Raw genomic sequence first — 17,500 nt, forward strand, 5'->3', positions numbered from 1 at the left:
GGGGCTGGCAAGTAGAGAGGCAGAGCCTTGGCAGTCAACGCGCTTTATTGCTGGGGGTCCCAGCCCTCCAACACCCTGGAAGGCACCCCGAGCCCCAGCATCCTCGGAAACAGCCCTGAGCCGCCTTACTTCCCAGCACCCACTTTGGGCGGGCCCTAGCATCAGACCCCCCCTAGGCTCAAATCTCAGTCCTCTGCTCTTCTTACCAGCTGAACCCCGGGGGCTGAGTGAGTCCTTCCCTCCAGCGCTGAGGAATGGGGGTAATATAACTACCTGGCTGGATGGTTGCAGAGGGCTCAGGTCAGCGATGCTCATTGTTGGCACTGCTTTGAATCAAACTCCCTGGCCCTGCTCCAGAGCTTTCATCACAGTCAACCCAGGTGTGGCCTGGAAATCTGAAATTCAAATTCCTGAGCAGTACAGTGTCTGGTGTGTTACCCTTTACCCTAACTTTTGAGGTTACTGTCTCTCTTAAGAAGGAGTTGTTACCCATTATTTCTCTCACCAGTAAAAGAGCTGCCTGAGACATACCAAGAGACCTCACAAAGTAATCACAGAGGTAAAAATGGCAACCCCTGGGTACCAGGGGCATGGCCTAGCACACAGCTAAGGTTTTTAGGGGTCATAAAGTGCTACAGAAAGCATCTAAGCCTGGGAGTTAGGAGCTTTAGGGCTCAGGCTCAGCTTTAACCTGAATTCGGCGTGTCAACTTAGACAAGTCTGGTAAACTCTGAGCACCAGGGAAAAGTTCAGAAACTGTAAGCTCCTCAGGGTGGGTGGTGCTCAGAGAAGATGGGGCCGCTGAATCCTCAGTCTGGGGCTCTTCATTGGGGTCATCATCCTCCCCAGGCCCAAGGCCTGCCAGCCTCTTGCTGGCCTCCCATAGCCGGTGGGCTGCCCGGTCATCTCGGGCAGCTGGAGACACCTCCTCCACATGGCAATTGGCAAAGTATCTGCCACTGAAGGGCTCAATGCCATCCTGAAGAGCACAGTACAGGGGTGTCTGGGCACCCCCTCTGGGTGTCCGGAGCACTAGCCAAGCCAGTGGGCGCAAAAGGGGGCGCAACCATCCAGGAACATGACGCAGGAACAGCTCTGAATTCACAGGCCCTGTGGGCAGAAAAGATGGGGAGGAAGATGGGTGAAGGCACCGGATATAAGCAGCAGGAATAGAGCTAGAACTGGACAGAATCTAGCTCCAGGGAAGCTAGGGCAATATCTACCAAGAACTCTGCCCCCACAGGTGACTTCACTCACTTCACAATAAAAGCCTCCTCTCTTCCCCCGAAATTAGTTATTCTCTCAGATTTTGGTCACACTGTCTCTCCAGCCTCTTAAATCTCTCTCCATCTTTTCTTTTAGCTGGAGCCTCATTCCTTTCTTAGCAGTGTATATTAAGTACCTCTGTGTACAAGCTACTGTTTTGGGCATTAGGGATCTGGAGTTGTAATAAAAGCTTAATAAAAATTAGTTGGGTTATTATTATTACTATAATTGCTAATGGCCTTAGGTAATGATATTCTAAAGCATAGTACAGTAATATAGGCAAAGTAGATCTCATTCTCCTGGGGTAGTCTATTCTCTAAAGGCAAGTATGAAAACTCTGGTTTCTAATGATATTGTATAAATCTTTTGCCCTTTAAAGGCAAGAATGATTCTACTCATCAATTATCTCACTCAAGTAAAAGCTAAAATGCTTAAGATGGACCCTCAAATATCACAAGAGCTGAGCACTAGTGGCTCACACTTGTAATCCTAGCTACTCAAGAGGCTGAGACAGGAGGATCCTGGTTCAAAGCCAGCCCAGGCAGGAGAGTCTGAGACTCTTATCTCCAATTAACCATCAGAAAACTGGAAGTGGCACTGTGGCTCAAGTGGTTGAGTGCTTGCTTTGAGCTGAAGAGCTCAGGGACAGTCCCCAATCCCAGAGTTCAAGCCCCACAACCAAAAAAAAAAAAAAAGAAGAGGATCAGGACAGCTCCAGAGCCACACCTCACCTGGATGGGCAGCATAGCAGGTCACACCAGTTCCCTCAAGCTGGGTGGCAAGCTCTCTGGCAAACAGTACATTGGCTAGCTTACTGTCAGCATATGCCCTCAGCTCCTGCTGCCAGCCTACTACCGGTTGATCCAGGCGTGTGAAGTCCAAGTGTCCACGTCTGTGGGCAGCTGAGGACACCACCACCACTCGGCTGGGGGCACACATCTTCAGGTGGGGTAGCAGCAGGTGTGTCAGCAGGAAGGGACCGATGTGGTTTACACGAAGTAGCAGGTTAAAGGTTTCACGGGTCCGGCCACAGGAACTGATTCCTGGAGCAGAGGCTAGGTGTGAGAAGGAGCCCCCAGACCCCAGCATCCCCCTTTGTGAGACAGCATTAGGGGGTATCCTTCCCAAATGTCTACTGATCCCTAGCAGGTCCCAGCTGGAGGTGGTGACTGCCCCTGGCCACCCACCACCCACCCTGCAAGGCCTTTTACCCCTCACCGGCATTGTGGATGAGGATGTCCAGCCGTGGCTCAGAGCTCAGGAAGGCAGTGGCAAAGGCCCGCACCGAGGTCAGACTGGCCAAGTCCAAGGCCATGAAGATGACCTCATTGTTTCCACTCTCCTGTGGATCAGCAAGGGCTGGGATTGTCACCAAGAACCTTCCTCCTATTCCCTCTCCCTTGGAACCTTCTGCTGTCATTACTAAGTTTTGCACCATGCATTAGGATGTAATGAATAACTGTACAGATTGTCTTTTATTATCATGTGACCTTGGGCAAAATCCTTAATCACTCTGGACCTCAGTTATCTCACTGTATAAGAGGAGAATAATAGGATGGGAATGTAGCTCAGCGGTAGAGTGCTTGCCTACCATGTAAGAAGCCCTGGGTTTGATCCCTCAGTACCACATATACAGAAAAAGCTAGAAGTAGTGCTGTGGCTGAAGTGGTAGAGTGCTAGCCTTGAGCAAAAGAAGCTCAGGGACAGTGCCTAGGCCCTGAGTTCAAGCCCCAGGACTGGCAGTGGACAAAAGGAGAATAATATAGCAATATGTATCTTTAACTGTTGCTGTATTAAATGTAAAATACCATGATCAGTTTGCATTCTGTACTGAGTGTGTGTTATTACCCTAAAATCTTACTCAGCTGACACTCTACCACTTGAGCCACACTTCCTATTACCCTAAAATCTATAACAGACTTTTTTTTTGTCAGTCATGGGACTTGAACTCTGGGCTTGGGTGCTGTTCCTGAGCTCTTTTTGTGCAAGGTTAGTGCTTTACCACTTTGAGCAACAGCTCCATTTCTGGTTTTCTGGTAGTTAATTGGTGCTCAGGCTGGCTTTGAACCATAATCCTCAGATCTCAGTCTCCTGAATAGCTAGTATTAGTTACCAGTGCCTGGCTCAGACTTTTTTTTTTTAAAGACAATGCCGGGCCTGGGAAGGTAGCTCAGTGATAGAGTGCTTGCCTTGTATGCATGAGGCCCTGGGTTTGATTTCTCAGCACCACATAAACAGAAAAGGCCGGAAGTGGTGCTGTGGCTCAAGTGGTAGAGTGCTAGTCTTGAGCTGAAGAGCTGAGGGACAGCGCCCAAGCCCAGAGTTCAAGCCCCATGACAGACAAAAAAACAAACCAAACCAACAAAAACAAAGACAATGCCTCCAACTCACTATATGGCCCAAGCAGGTTTTGAACTCAACAATCCTCCTGCTTCAGCCTCCCTAGTGCTGGGAGAACAGATGTGGGCCACCATGACCTAGTATAACAGACTTTTGATTGGTTTCCTCTTGCCCTCTGCCTGACCCCAGTCTATTCTGACAATTCATGTCCTGTTAAGGACCCTTCCCTGAGCTCTACTGTTCAAACTCGTCGTTGGGCTCTATAAGGACCTCCAGAACCTTCAGTCTGGCGCTCATCTTCCTAACTTGTATTTCAGTCTCATTAAATCTCTCCCTGCGTGTCAAATTAGACTATCCTCCTGGCCTTCGCACATGCTGTTCTCTCTGCTGCTCTCTTCCCTTGTTGCTCTTCATTAACTTAACTCCGGCTGATCCTTACACATCTCGGACTAGCAATGCCTTCCTTCAGGATCCCTGGAGCGCCTTCCCTGTGTGACCAGAGCACTCAGTGCACTCTCTTCCGGGAGCTTAACGAACCGCGCGGCTCTCTCTGGAACTGGCGTTCCCGCGCGGCTTGGCTGGTCCCCGTGTCCCGATGTGTCCTTGACTGGTGGTCCCACCCGTGCCCGCATTCCCTCACCTGGCGGAGGTCGAAGGCGGCCGCCTCCCCGCGCTCCCGGCTGCGGCAAGCCAGCACCACGCGCGCTCCGCGGCGCGCCAGTTCCAGGGCCGTCATCTTCCCGATGCCGCTGTTGGCACCTGCAGGTGAGACGGGTGAGCGCGCCGGGACGCGGCCCGCCGCCCCGCCGCCCGGCCGCCGCCTGCCCACGCTTGCACTCACCCGTGACCACGGCCGTGCGGCCCCGCAGGCTACCGAGGCCACCGCACGGCGGGGCCTTCACCAGGTTGTAATAGATGAGCACGTAGGCTCCCAGCAGCAGTCCCGTGCCCAGCAGCAGCGCCTCCATGCCGGCTGCCCAGCGGGTTTCCCGCCCCGGGTCTCGCCGCCCCGCCCAGCTCAGGCCTGGAAGGGCGCCGCGCGCGACAGGGCCTCGCGGGGGCGGGGACGGGGGCGGAAGGGAGGCCAGGCGGAGGGGGGCGTGCGCGCGTGCGCGCGCTTGCGTGGGCCCTGCGAGCGCCCCCTAGGCGTGCGTCTGGCCGTATGCCTGTGCGTGCGGACAGCTTCAGGTGGCATGTGTGCATTAGGGCCCTGGGTGCGCCCTCTAGGCGTGTTCCCAAATGCCTGCCTCGGGTGTTCGTCCATCTGTCACTAACAGGTATGTTGGTGCCTGCGGGGCCTTCGGATCACCCTTCAGGGTGTGAGCCTGCTTTTGGGTAAGAACCACGTAGGTGTCAGTGCCTTTTTGGGCAGAGTCCCGCCAAGCTGTGCAGGCATCTGTAGTCTCCACCAACGCGTGTGCCTGAATGAATAATCTGTTTACTCTAGGTGTGAGAATGTAAAGGCTCTCCCCTTTCAGGAGAGTACATGAATGGGCTTGTGTTTAAGAGTTCAGTCCTCTTAAACGTCTTTCCCTCAACGAACCAATCCTTCAATTTCTCATTCTGACATCATCCAGCCCTCAACTTGTAGCTTTTCTGTTCTGGTCATACTTACTAGAGAGGTGGCAGTATTCAAAAGTGGAATAAGTAGTTAAATCTGCCCTCTCTATCTCCCAATCTCAGGACCCCCCTACCCCCCATCCTTAAATTTTTATTTTGAGACAGGGTTTTTCTGAAGTAGCCCAGTCTGGCTGGCTCGAAACTCATTATATATGCAGTCCAAGTTGACTCTCCTGTCTGTTGAGTTATAGCAGTGCTCCGCCTCACTCCCTTTCTGAGGGAAGTGTGAAGATAATAAAAACCTGTTACTGCCCATGGAATGGGTGGTAGAAATAAGATGCTCCATTACTCAATGGAAGTTACTATGGTTTTGAGTGGGGTAAGGACAGTTACAGAATCATGGGTAAGGGCACTCCTGGCTAAGGAACTTTGCAGGGATTTAGCACCTGTTTTGGCACTTAAATTTGCCCAGCAATGGGTTGGGAAGATGGCTCAGTGGTAGAGTGCTTGCCTTGCAATGCATGAGGCCCTGGATTCTATTCCTCAGCACCACATAAACAGAAAAAGCCAGAAGTAGACAGGCACCGGTGGCTCATGCCTGTAATCCTAGCTACTCAGGAGGCTGAGATCTGAGGATCGCAGCTCAAAGCCAGCCCGGTCAGGAAAATCCGTGAGACCCTTATCTCCAATAAGCCACTAGAAAACTGGAAGTGGTGTTGTGGCTCAAGCGGTAGAGCGCTTGCCTTGAGCTGAAGAGCGGAGGGACAGTGCCCAAGCCCAGAGTTCAATCCCCATGATCGACCAAAAAAAAAAATTGCCCAGCAGTACTTGCCCTTGTTTATACTGAGAATCCAAAGCTTCTGCCTTTAAGGAGTTGAGAAACCCATCAGGTACTGGCAGGGAGCAATAGTGGAGATAAAACTAGATAGGTAGATGGGAACCCGGGTAGATCGTAGAGTCCTGGGGTCATTACCTACTTAACCACACTGTGGATGTGCAATTATGTATAGTGCTGTGGGAGAAGGTTGTGGATGCAGCATTATTTTCTAACCCAAGGCAAAATCCTAATACACAAACTGGGTTTGTTTACTCCAATAGTGCTGATTCTAGCAAGAAAACTGTCCTCACAAAGAACTAACCAGGAATGCCTTTCACTCAAGTATGGAGGAGGAAAAGGAGTTTGGCTTCATGAGGGGGACCCAGAACTTTAGAACTGAGGTAATGCAGTACTTGTTTTCTGAATGAAACAGCAGTGGATTAGCTAGGACTGCAAATCACACTATCTAGAATTGGTCCAGACTCTCTGCCTGGATCCTACTATATTAGGGCTCTCCAGAAAAACAGCATTCACCCTTCCATTGTTTTCTACCCAGCTTAGGCTCACTCATCTAACATCTCTTCTCACTCCCAGCTTTGCTTTGTGACTGAGAGACCTGTTCAAAGAGTTCCCCTCCTGCCACCCCTTAAATCCAGATCTCAGGGTAGTTCCCCTCCAAGGGTGATGACAGGTAGGACAGACAGGCAGAAAACATAATTTGGAGTATTTTTGTTTTTTATATACAGAATACAGGAAAGTTTCTGTAAAGTCTAAAACATTACAATTACTATGTACATTGGTACTAGTTGTGGGGGTGAGGGAAGAGAAAAGGGAACCAGGGGTGGGAGGAAGAGAAGTGGCAAGAGAACAAAAAGAGACAAAACAGGTTTACGACAAAAACGTTTTTGCTACAATAGACAATTTGAGAAAACGCTCTACCACATGTAGTACTGTACACAGTTTTTAAAAACATTGAAAAAAGGTCATCACTAGATGTATTTACACAAAATCCAAATACACTTTTCCTTATTTGAAATAAAATAGATGGACAGCCAGAAAAAGAATTCATCTCATTTGTCCATAATACACAGTAGCTACCTTAGTGCAACCGCTGCAGAAAGGGAAAATAACTTGGAGGGTGGGAGCCATGGAAGGAGGGTGGGTAGCGATCTTTATATTAAATAAAACAATGATATTGTATAGATTTTGCTGTATGAAAACTGTATTTTTTCTTTTAATATAAAACTATTGTCACTGCCACAAAATAGAACAAGTTTCTGATTATTTTACAACGGTGGGTGGGTGGGTGGGCGGGCGAGGGGGAGGGGGGTGGTGGGGGGAAGGGTTTGTGTTGGAGGAAGTATCCACACCAGGGCCTTCCCCTCCCTGCCCACACTGTTCCTCAGCTCGGTCTGCCGCTTTCCCATGAAATGTTGAGTACAAATATATGTGCAAATGCCCCCTAAAACTTGAGAAAAGAAAAAGGAGTTTTAAAAAAGTCAAAAGGTTTTCTTCATTTCATGCAAAGATTGTAGTTGAAGGGTTTCTGATATAGAAAACACCCGGGCTTGGTTTGTGTACATTTTTGCATTGCAGGAGTCTTGGATGGGTGTCTAGGCCAGTGGCTGCTAGCTACTAGCCTTAGGGAACGGAGTTGGAGCGCAGTACAGGGCCCTGGTGGGGCTTGAGAGATAGCTTCTCAGCCAAGACCCCATCCTGCAGCAGACTGGCATCGCCTTTGGGCTGTTTGGTCGCAAACTCAGTGATGCTGAAGACAAACTGCAGGCATCCCAGCTTGATGTAGCTGCCATGGTGCAGTAAGGCTGTTCCCTCCCAGCCGGCCCCACTGCCCCCAATCAAGCTTGAGCTGCTGGCTTTGCAATTGCAGGGTCTCCGCTGGGGTCCCTGGGCCTGGGAACTCATCACGGCTGCCTCCTCACTTGGCTCTTCATCTTGTTTCTGGTGCCGGCGACGCCCTGGGAAAAAGGGGGATGGTCATAGGAAAGGAACAACGAGTGTTGACCTATCTAGGTTGTTTGCCAGAAGTGGGCCCCACCTCTCCCCATTCCAACTGCCTCATAACCAGGGGGTGAGGGATGCTCAGAAAGGGCTGGTGGATTCTGAAGTCTGCAAATAAGTCTGATATACACGTGGATATTCAGCATTGCTTCTCAGTGACTTTCCCTGGGCCCACCAGCAATGAGAACTTGACCAATGGGACTGGGAAGGCAAGAGAGCACAGGTTATCGGCAGCATGGCACCACTACTGTGACTGTGGTCTTAGCTTTGTGGCCACAGGACTCTGCTCCAACTTACTGATGACACTCTGCACTTTGGCAACAATACTGCTTGGGGGGGTTGGCGGGGTCTTCTCAGAGAAGTCACATGAATACAGCACATTGTCCACCGTTGTCCCATGCTCACTGTAGTTTAACAGCTCATAATGTTTGGTATTCTGAGGAGGAGGAGGGGAGATAAGATGTGTGGTCTGCTGTGTGAGGCCTGGGGTTAAGGAGAAAGGACACAAGAAGGCAGCTCCTTATGTCCCAGGGAGTTCTCATATTCTTCCTCAATCACAGCCTCACTCTTTCAGAATGGGGCTCAAGAATTCCCTTCTTGTGACAACCTACTTTTCTAGTGGCCCAGAGCCTCTGCTCTCCCCCATCCTTTCCCCTGCCTCCTTAGCACTGGTACCTTCACTAGCACATGACAATGACAAAACTCACAGGGATATAGCCACATAATTTGGCTTCCTTCCATACTGGCCACTCCTCTGGTTTTAGGGTAGGTTCCCACTGCTGTCTCTCTGACCAGTCTTAACAGAAAAGCTAGCCCTAGCCAGATGCAGTTGCTCATATTGTAAACCTAGGCTATGTGGGAGGCCAAAATCAGGACTGTTGTTTCAGACCAGCTTGGTTAAAAAAAAAAAAAAAAGTTTGAGTGACCCTTCCTCAACCAATAGCTGGATCTACATACGTTAACATGGTAGGCTGAGATCAAGAGGATTGAGGTTCCAGGCCATCTGATAGCAAAGTCTGAGACTCAAAGTGAAACAGATGATAGGTGGGGTGGTATACACCTGTCATCTCAGCTACAGTAGGAAACTTAAAACAGGCAGATCAGTGTCCAGGCACATTCCTGGACAAAAAGCTAGACTCTAGGGGCTGGGAAGGTGGCTCAGTAGTAGAGTGCTTGCCTTGCATGCATGAGGTCCTGAGTTTGATTCCTCAGCACCACATAAGCAGAAAAGCCTGGTAGTGGCACTGTGGCTCAAGTGGTACAGCACTAGCCTTGAGTTGAAGAGCTGAGGGACTGTGCCCAGGAACACAACTGACCCCCCCCCGCCCCCCAAAAAGCTAGACTCTATCTTAAAGACTCTATCAAAAAAGAGCTCCAGGTATGGCTCAGTCAAAGTGTGAAGCTTTGAGTTTAAACCTCAGCTACCCCCACAGCTCCCCCCAAAAGCCTTTCTTCTGGATACAGGTAGCCATGGAACCTTCATACTGAGACAGGGAAGAAAAGATCACCCCAGCTCTAGTACCAAGAAGAGGTCTCAGGTTGGGAAAGCTCCTTCCCTCCCCATCCCCATCCCTCACCTCATCGTAGAATATGCAGGCGTGCTTCCCGGACACGTAGTTACAGTGACCATAGTTTGTAAGGCACACATCCATGTCAGCTCCTGCAGAGTGGCAGGAGAGGAAAGGAACGCAGAACAGATTGTAAGGTGGATGTGTGGGGGAGGTGAGGGAGTTAGCTTCTGGATAGGTGCTAAGAGAGACCTCAAGGGGCAGGTAGCTCAGGGTCCTTGAATGTATCTTTGAATAACCCCCTTGCTAACAGCTGTCCTTGTAGCTTATCTGCTTTAGAACATGTGGTTGCTACCTGGAGGGAAGCATGAGTTACTAAAGGGGATGGGCAACTTCTGAGTACAGAAGGTGAGTGTTGGGCATGTATGAATACGTCCCTTTTCAGTGACAGGCCTGGGTCTTTCTATTCTGTTTCAGATGCCTTCCCAGCAGCAACCAGATGGACCGTTATTTATGTCTCATGACACAGAGCAAATGATCCACTCCACTGAACTGTCCTGTTTCTTAAGTCTCCTTTGTATTGCATATTTTCTAGGTTAAACCAATCAACTCTGGAAAGAGCTTGCCTCACTCTTCTTAAGCCTAGTGCTTCTCCTGGTTTCCTGGCTGGCTCACCTGTCCCGATGTAGAGGGTTCGATAGCACATGTTCACAGCTCCTCCCAACCCTAAGAGGGGGTAGAACACAGCTCGGGCCTGTACCTCCTTCCTTTGCACTACAAGACAAACACAATAGGATCATTCAGAAACTCAGAACCTGTGACCCAATCACAAATCAACAAATCCTGGACGTTTGGCTCCTGGACTGGACAAAATCTTAATGGATGACTCATGTTTGCAAACTAACAACTGACACTGAGCTGCTCTGGGGAGAGGCCTTCTCTCCCAACCACATTTCCAACTTTTATTTGGACATGGTCACAGAATTCAAGGGCACTAGTACTTTAAGTACCTGGGTTGCTAGATTAGCTTACCAGGGACATTCCAGGTGACTCTAAAGGGAAAACATTGAAAAATAGAAGGCATAGACCAGTGTTTCTCAAACTTTAATGTACATACGAATCACCTATGTATTTTGTTAAAATGCAGATTCTGAGATGGGTATATAGCTCAGTGGTAGACCTAATAGAAACAAAGCCCTGGGTTCAATCCCCAGCCCCCCAAAAGGCGTTTGTGTATTGTGTGTGTAGGCGGGGGTGGGGGGAGAGGAAGCAAATTCTGACTCAGTTGTGTGTGGGGAATTTTCAGGAGATGCTATTGCTGGTCTGGTTACCACACTCTGAAGCAACAAGGCTCTTAAGGGTTACTACTCAGAGAAAACCAAATAGAATACAAGAAGAAACAAATCTTCCCCACTATTATCGTATTTCTCATTTTGAACTTCAAGAGTTCTCTCTTGGGAAACCCTTCTAGATCAATTAGAAACAAATATTTAGAAAGCACACCACACATCCCAAAGCACTGGTGGCTGCTTTGCTGTGTCTCACAGTGGACATGTATCAAAGAGTTACAGTAGACTGCTTTGAGTCTGATAGCAAGCTGATGTTGTCATCTCATTCCTGATGAGAAAAAAAACATGGTGCTTTTTTTTTTTTTTTTTTTTTTTAAAATTAAGCCTATCAAAGACATACAAGATCTAAGCTACCGAGATTCTCCATGAAGGCAAGGTGGTCATTCACACACACCAGATGAAAGATCTGATGGTGGGGTGGCACGTATATGCATGCGAACCTTCTGTGTGGTGGCCTCCGGAAGCTGTTGGATGCGTCCCAACACTGCCCAGTGAAGCTTGGACCCGGGAAGGGAAAAGCTGATGTATTCTCTGCAAGGCCAGAAACTTGATCAGCTTCTCATCCAGCATATTTATCTCAATTTCTATTAACCAAAGAGAAAAAGATTAAAAAGCTGAGATGAAAATAAAATATGGAGCTAGGCAGCTAGTTTTGTCATCTGCACTAACAGAGAGCCCCAGTGAAACCTGTGCAGAGGGCCTCCTGTAGGAGGGAAAACTAGTTTTAGGAAACTTGCCTGTCTATAGGGGAGGGTTTAGATGTCTAACAAAGTCTTCATTTTCTACTCATCCTCTAAATAGCAATCAAGACCTTTCCTGTCATCCTTGACTTTAGATTTCCCCACAGAGGAGGTCTTCTCTCTGGAAGCAAGTCCAGATGACCTGCCTAAAGTGATTCTATCTTTCTTACTGGTTCACCCTTCACCTTTGATTATGTATTTATGCCAATGTACAGAAGCAGGAGATAACTCTCTCTCTCTCTCTTTTATTGGTCCTGGGGCCTGAACTCTGGACTTGGGAGCTGTTCCTCAGCTCTTCAGCTCAAGACTAGCGCTCTACCACTTGAGCCACAGCACCACTTCTGGCTTTTTCTGCTTATGTGGTGCTGAGGAATAGAACCCAGGGCCTCATGCATGCAAGGCAAGCACTCTACCCTGAGCCACCTTCCCAGCCCATAACCCTCTTTCTTATCTCACTATTCTACCCAAATAGATAGATACTCCTTAGTCTCCCTAACTCTCTGAAATTAAGTGCCCATTTTCTTCCTTCAAAATGAGCCAAATGCTGCCCAGGGACACCACATTCACCATAGCTGCTCACTCACTCACCTCCATTGACATCCATAAATGCTCGAAGTGAATTGGTGAGGTCCACCATGGCAGTAGAGTTGGCTGGGAAAGAGGGTACGGTTAAAGCGCTTCCTATGGATAACGTGCCGGGGCTGACCTTGCCATCTGGGGATGGAGCAGGAAGACTGTTACTTACGTAACACCCGAGGGAAACCTACCGGTCCAATCCCCCACTGCTGAGACAGGTCTGGATTTCGGACCCCAGGTGATGTTCCCTTCTTGATTCTCAACCCATAGGCTCTGGAACTCCTAGAGCTAAAAACGTGTGGTGAGGATGGGCAGATGGAACAATGTACCTGAGCATGCAGGAGTCTCCAGAGTACTGAGTACAACTGTAACCCACTCTCTGGGCAAAATGATGAGGTAGCTTCATTTCTTGGACTTTAATTAGTGCTCTACCAAGGCTGAGCCACAGCACCATTTCTGGTTTTTGAGTGGTTAACTGGAAGTCAGAGTCTCATGAAACTTTTCTGCCTGGTCTAGCTTTGAACTGTGATTCTCAGATCTCAGCCTTCTGAGTAGGATTATAGGTGTGAGCCACTGGCGCCTAGCTGCTCCTCTACTCTTACAGAAACAATACTTGCTTCTACCATTCGTGCCTGCTGAAGTATGAGAGAATGTGCAAAATCTATCCATACTATTATAAAATAGGCTAAAAACAGTCCCACAACCTGGGAGCTCCCATGCAGAGAAATCAGTCACCTGGTTACCAAGCCTCCTAACTAAGAGGCTGGCTTCAGTGCAGACAGGAGAGACGACAGAGGGTTCCAGTACCATCTGAAACCCGGTTCAGATGCTAGGGTGAGATTCAGTTCAGATGCTAGGGTGAGCAATCTCAAGGTCTTGAGTGTTAACTGGGGACAACTGAGAGAACAGGCCCACACTGGCGAGACTTAAGGGACTGCCCTTTGGCATATGGCCCAAGGGCAAGCTTCTGGGCCAGAACCATCTCTTTGGATATTGCACTCTGCAGCTATTCTGAAAGGCTTTCTGTTCTTGCTTCCCCAACATGGAAGTTTCTCAAATGGCTGCATCAAGTGTTGCTTTAGTCTCTTTATTATGTGGATCACAAAACACTGAGACTGTTACCCAGAACTTCAGGCCAACCCCAATGGTTCCAGAGTATGCTGCCTTCTTCTAGAACAAGACAGAAAGAAAACTAGGCTTGGAGGGTGAGAAGTAAGGAAACCTAGGCTGTAGTTCTAGTCCTGATATTGACTTGGTAGGTCATCTTTTTAAAGATTTTTTTTAAAACAATTAAGCTTTCAGAGTCCAAGCAACCAAATTTGCAAGATGAGGACAGATTAACATGCCTTTCTTCTATTATAGAAATACAGAAAGACAGAGATTGAAGTCATCTGAGGCATTCACAGTAAATAAGTATTTTAGAATTTTAAGTTTCCATGTACTAGAAAGAACATAAAATAATTCCAAATCACTGAGGCTGAGGAGCACTTACCTGATGATGGAGCTGGTGAGCAGAATCGTTGGTTGGCTCCTGTGGCCAAGATACTGTCTCCTGCTGCTTGGGGGGGAGTAAGCACCCGGGTGGCATTTGGGGGTGAGCCCAGAGGCCTTGAATCTGTCAACGGAGGTCCTATCTGTGATTGGACAGTCTTTCTTTGCAAAGTGCTGGTGTTCTCGATGCTGGCACAAGAGCTGGGAATGGAAGGGGGCAGGCTTGGGACAGAAACCAAACTCCTCTGGGGACAAGAACTGGGGCCAGTGGCATTCTCTGTCTTCACAATAATGCCGACGGTGTGGTTCTGAAGCCCCCCAGCAGCCGGTGGCGTGAGGGGCCGGGGCCAGCCTTGCCGGTGTGAGAGGCCTGGTAGGGGGGTGTTAGCGCCTGGAAGTCGCCGGGGGTCCGTAGAATCAGTGGAGCTGCTGTAGAGGTGTGGGCCATTGGCTTTCACCTCCATGTTCACTGGCCCGTTGGCAGTCCCACAAGGGGCTCTCTTGGATTTTTCCGCACAAGAACTGCAACTTATGTCCTCTAGGGCTGAGGGCTGGTGGGGTGGAGAGCAGCTCAGGGAATTCTGGGTGTTAATCCCTGAGGGGCAGGACAAGGGGTAGTGGGAAGGTGTAGGTGCCTTGTCAGCGGTTTGCAGGGAGGTGGCGATTGAGCTGTCAGTCATAATAACAGGCTTAATATCAGCCTTCTCTGTCTGTTCAGAGTCCCAATGCGAAGGCATCTGCTTAGCAGATAAATGTTTCAATATGCTGCACTGGAGCGCAACAACACTACAGAGCCACTGCAATGGAAGGAGAGGAGAGGAGAGGAGGGTGAGAGGCCTGGGAGGCGCTGGTCCATCCTGCCACTGCGGCCATGGCTACAGCAGAGCCAAACAAGCACTGTTTCCAAGGTCCCATCGTGAATGACCAGAAAGGGTAGGCTTGACTCCTGGTAGGATTCCATTTCTCTTTCCAAGCAAAACTTGTTGATATACTCAGCAGGCAACACCATGGTCAGAAGAGATTGGGATTCCCATTTTGGCTCTGCCATAAGGCTCACCTTGTGACCAATATTCAGCAGGTATCCCAGCACCTGTTTTGTGTACAACACTATCACCTAACCTTTCTAGGGGGTCTAACTCAGCTCATGCATTTATGGCTGTCTCTTACTGGTTTCTCTCCCCGCCCTCCTCTCTTTTGGGATAAGGTCTACTATATAGCCCAGGTGGCCTTAAACTCTCAATCCTTCTGTCTTAGCCTACTGAGTGGTGGGATTATAGGTGTGTACAACAATACCTGGCCAGGTCTACTCATCTCTTCCTACAATATAGATCTGCCCAGCTTGCAGCACTGGAGGACCAATGGAGAGGAGCAGCCTGGTTGACTGTTGTTCTGTTCTCTTACTTGTCTTTGGGATCTGAGCCAGAGGTTTTCTGTGAAATACTCAACTCTTGAGGGGTTAGGGTGAGAGTGGGGTGGAGATGGGAGTAACAGACACAGAGGCTGCTTCCAATAAAAGCTCTGGTGAGATGGCAGGAAGTTTGGGTTCAGAATCCCAGCTTTGCCTCCACTCACCTCTTGCTGCTCTGCTTGGGTGGCTAAGTGCTCAGAGTTCAAAAGGTGTGTCTGTGATTCCTCAGGGATCCCATTGCAGATCAGCTCCCCATCCCGAATGGCCGCGGGTGCAATGAGAGGAGGTGGAAACCGATACTGAGATTTTATAGCATCAGGAACCTGTTCAAAATAGAAGGAAGGAAAGACAGATGGTACCAATATGCCCAGATGATTCTTTCTTGGTATGCTGCTGTTGGGGCCACTGAAGACAAAGAAGCTTAGTGTGTTGCAATTGTTCTGTAACCCCTTTGATACAGCACACTAGTCTGAAAAGGCACAGTAATACAAACAGTAGGCATGGTCCTCATATTTCTTCATCAATGTCCAAGGCCTGCAGAACCCAGAAATCACTGTATGCTTACTTCTGCTTTGTCTTAATCCTGTAAGACTGATAGTAGACAATGTTTGTGTGGTATTCTAGGTTCTTATTACCCGGTGTCAAGTATGTGAGATGAGTGAACAGGAAGAAGTTAAATGAGGTCACATTCATAATGGAAATGCTTGGCATGAGTCCTGATGAATATAAAAATGACCAATGTTAGTTTTTGTCATATATTCATTTATGACTCATGAAACAATTAGACATCTTTGTTGCACAAAGACAGAAGTCTCAATGACTCATGCCATAGAAGAATGAAAAAATGCAATGCATCCTAGAGGAATGTTTAAGGTACTATCACATATCTACCATGTATGTACATATGCACGCATGCATGCATACACACACATACCATACCACATGTTCTATAGGAACACTGCTTATTCCAGTTTATGGATAGGTACTTGAGATTAGGGAGATGCTGTCCCTCAGCTCTTCAGCTCAAGGCTAGTGCTCTACCTATTGAGCCACAATGCCACCTCCAGTTTTCTAGTGGTTTATTGGAGATAAAAGCCTCATGAACTTTCCTGCCTGGGCTGGCTTTGAGCTGCGATCCTCAAATTTCAGCCTCCTGGGTAGCTAGGATTATAGGCATGAACCACTGGTGTCTGGCTGAGATTAGGGAGATTTTGAACAGCAAATTGGAATTTGAGAAGGAACTTCTAAGTAGATGAAAGGGACATAAGGATAGGGGAGCAACATGAGATATGAAAGACATAGTAAGAAAGACACTGGAAAGTACCTGACAAACCAACAGATTTGTGACCAAGTCCTTATGGAGAAGGAAAGAGGAACTTGAAAATGGCTTCAGAATTTTGGCTAGAGGGTCTGGGTAGGGACCACTATCACTAACTGAAATAAGAAATATGTGAGTAGAGTAGATTTAGAACAGCAGAAGATTTTTGGTTTTGGTCAGGTTAAGACTGAGGTTTCTATAGGTTGGGCAGGATATTCACTTGGATATGAGGAGAAACGGAAGAAACATGGTTTGACGTTATCACCTGGAAGGTACCATGGACTTTCTGAGACACTCAGCAATAGGAACAGGAGATGGAGCAGTAGCTAGTTGAAGGCTGTATCCTGGGTAAGAGTGAAAAAGTAGGCAGGGAAGAAACTCCAAATGCCAATATCAAGCGGATTTTACCTACATTCCTAAAATCAAAGATGAAGATATTGTCCTAAGGTACTACAGTCCTCACTCACTGCACTCTTAAACTGTCCAAGAACAAAATGTCTTTCAGGCAATTCAATGACCTTGATTTTCTCTTCAACAAATAAGGGTATATTTCTAAAGGGCAGGGAGAACAATACAATGATAGGATTCATTCAAACCTCCTGACCTCTTAATTTCATCAGTTAGGCTCTCTTCCAAATTGCATGGTAAATTAGTTCAGATTACTTTTAGATCCATGAAATTGAGGTATGACAGATATCACTTCTACTATTTCCTTCTAATGGAAAACATCTTAATTTAATTTTAGAAAACTGTGTTTCGACTGAAGCATAAATATTTGTCCAGTTAAGAGTTTGTTATACAATTTCCAACAGATGGGGCTGGGAAGGTGGCTCAGTGGTAGAGTGCTTGCCTTGCATGCTTGAGGCCCTGGGTTCGATTCCTCAGTACCACATAAGCAAAAAGAAAAAAGTCGGAAGTGGCGCTGTGGCTCAAGCAGTAGAGTGCTAGCCTTGAGCTGAAGAGCTGAGGGACAGCGTCCAGGCCCAGAGTTCAGGCCCACGACTGGACCAAAATTTAAAAAAAAAAAAAAAAATTTCCAGCAGTTAGCATCTTGCTAGCTGACACCCACTGGAGGTGAGGAGAACAGTGATTGAGTTTAAAGTGTGGT

At 48.1% G+C, this 17,500-nt stretch overlaps 2 protein-coding genes across 3 annotated transcripts in view; both read right to left on the reverse strand.

Annotated features, from left to right (window-relative positions):
• Positions 1 to 27: 27 nt before the first annotated feature.
• Dhrs13 (dehydrogenase/reductase 13) lies at positions 28 to 4,625 on the reverse strand. Its single transcript, XM_070026761.1, has 5 exons — positions 4,448 to 4,625; positions 4,247 to 4,365; positions 2,485 to 2,608; positions 1,998 to 2,309; positions 28 to 1,110 (listed from the first exon to the last, which is right to left on the reverse strand). The coding sequence occupies exons 1-5, from the start codon at positions 4,572 to 4,574 to the stop codon at positions 668 to 670; spliced, it is 1,125 nt and encodes a 374-aa protein (XP_069882862.1). The 5' UTR covers positions 4,575 to 4,625; the 3' UTR covers positions 28 to 667.
• A 2,075-nt stretch (positions 4,626 to 6,700) lies between these two features.
• Positions 6,701 to 17,500, reverse strand: part of Phf12 (PHD finger protein 12) — a 49,897-nt gene continuing 39,097 nt past the window's right edge. For both annotated transcript variants that reach the window (XM_070027331.1, XM_070027332.1), the window contains exons 8-15: positions 15,239 to 15,397; positions 13,668 to 14,463; positions 12,188 to 12,313; positions 11,300 to 11,443; positions 10,186 to 10,284; positions 9,580 to 9,662; positions 8,300 to 8,438; positions 6,701 to 7,959 (exon numbers count right to left, since the gene is read on the reverse strand). In XM_070027331.1, the coding sequence (XP_069883432.1) occupies positions 7,625 to 7,959; positions 8,300 to 8,438; positions 9,580 to 9,662; positions 10,186 to 10,284; positions 11,300 to 11,443; positions 12,188 to 12,313; positions 13,668 to 14,463; positions 15,239 to 15,397 (1,881 nt within the window). In that variant the 3' untranslated portion in view covers positions 6,701 to 7,624. The remainder of the gene's footprint in view (positions 7,960 to 8,299; positions 8,439 to 9,579; positions 9,663 to 10,185; positions 10,285 to 11,299; positions 11,444 to 12,187; positions 12,314 to 13,667; positions 14,464 to 15,238; positions 15,398 to 17,500) is intronic.

Source organism: Dipodomys merriami, unplaced genomic scaffold (assembly GCF_024711535.1).
Source record: "Dipodomys merriami isolate MVZ:Mamm:240054 unplaced genomic scaffold, mDipMer1.0.p SCAF_19, whole genome shotgun sequence".
Classification (NCBI taxonomy): Eukaryota; Metazoa; Chordata; class Mammalia; order Rodentia; family Heteromyidae; genus Dipodomys; species Dipodomys merriami.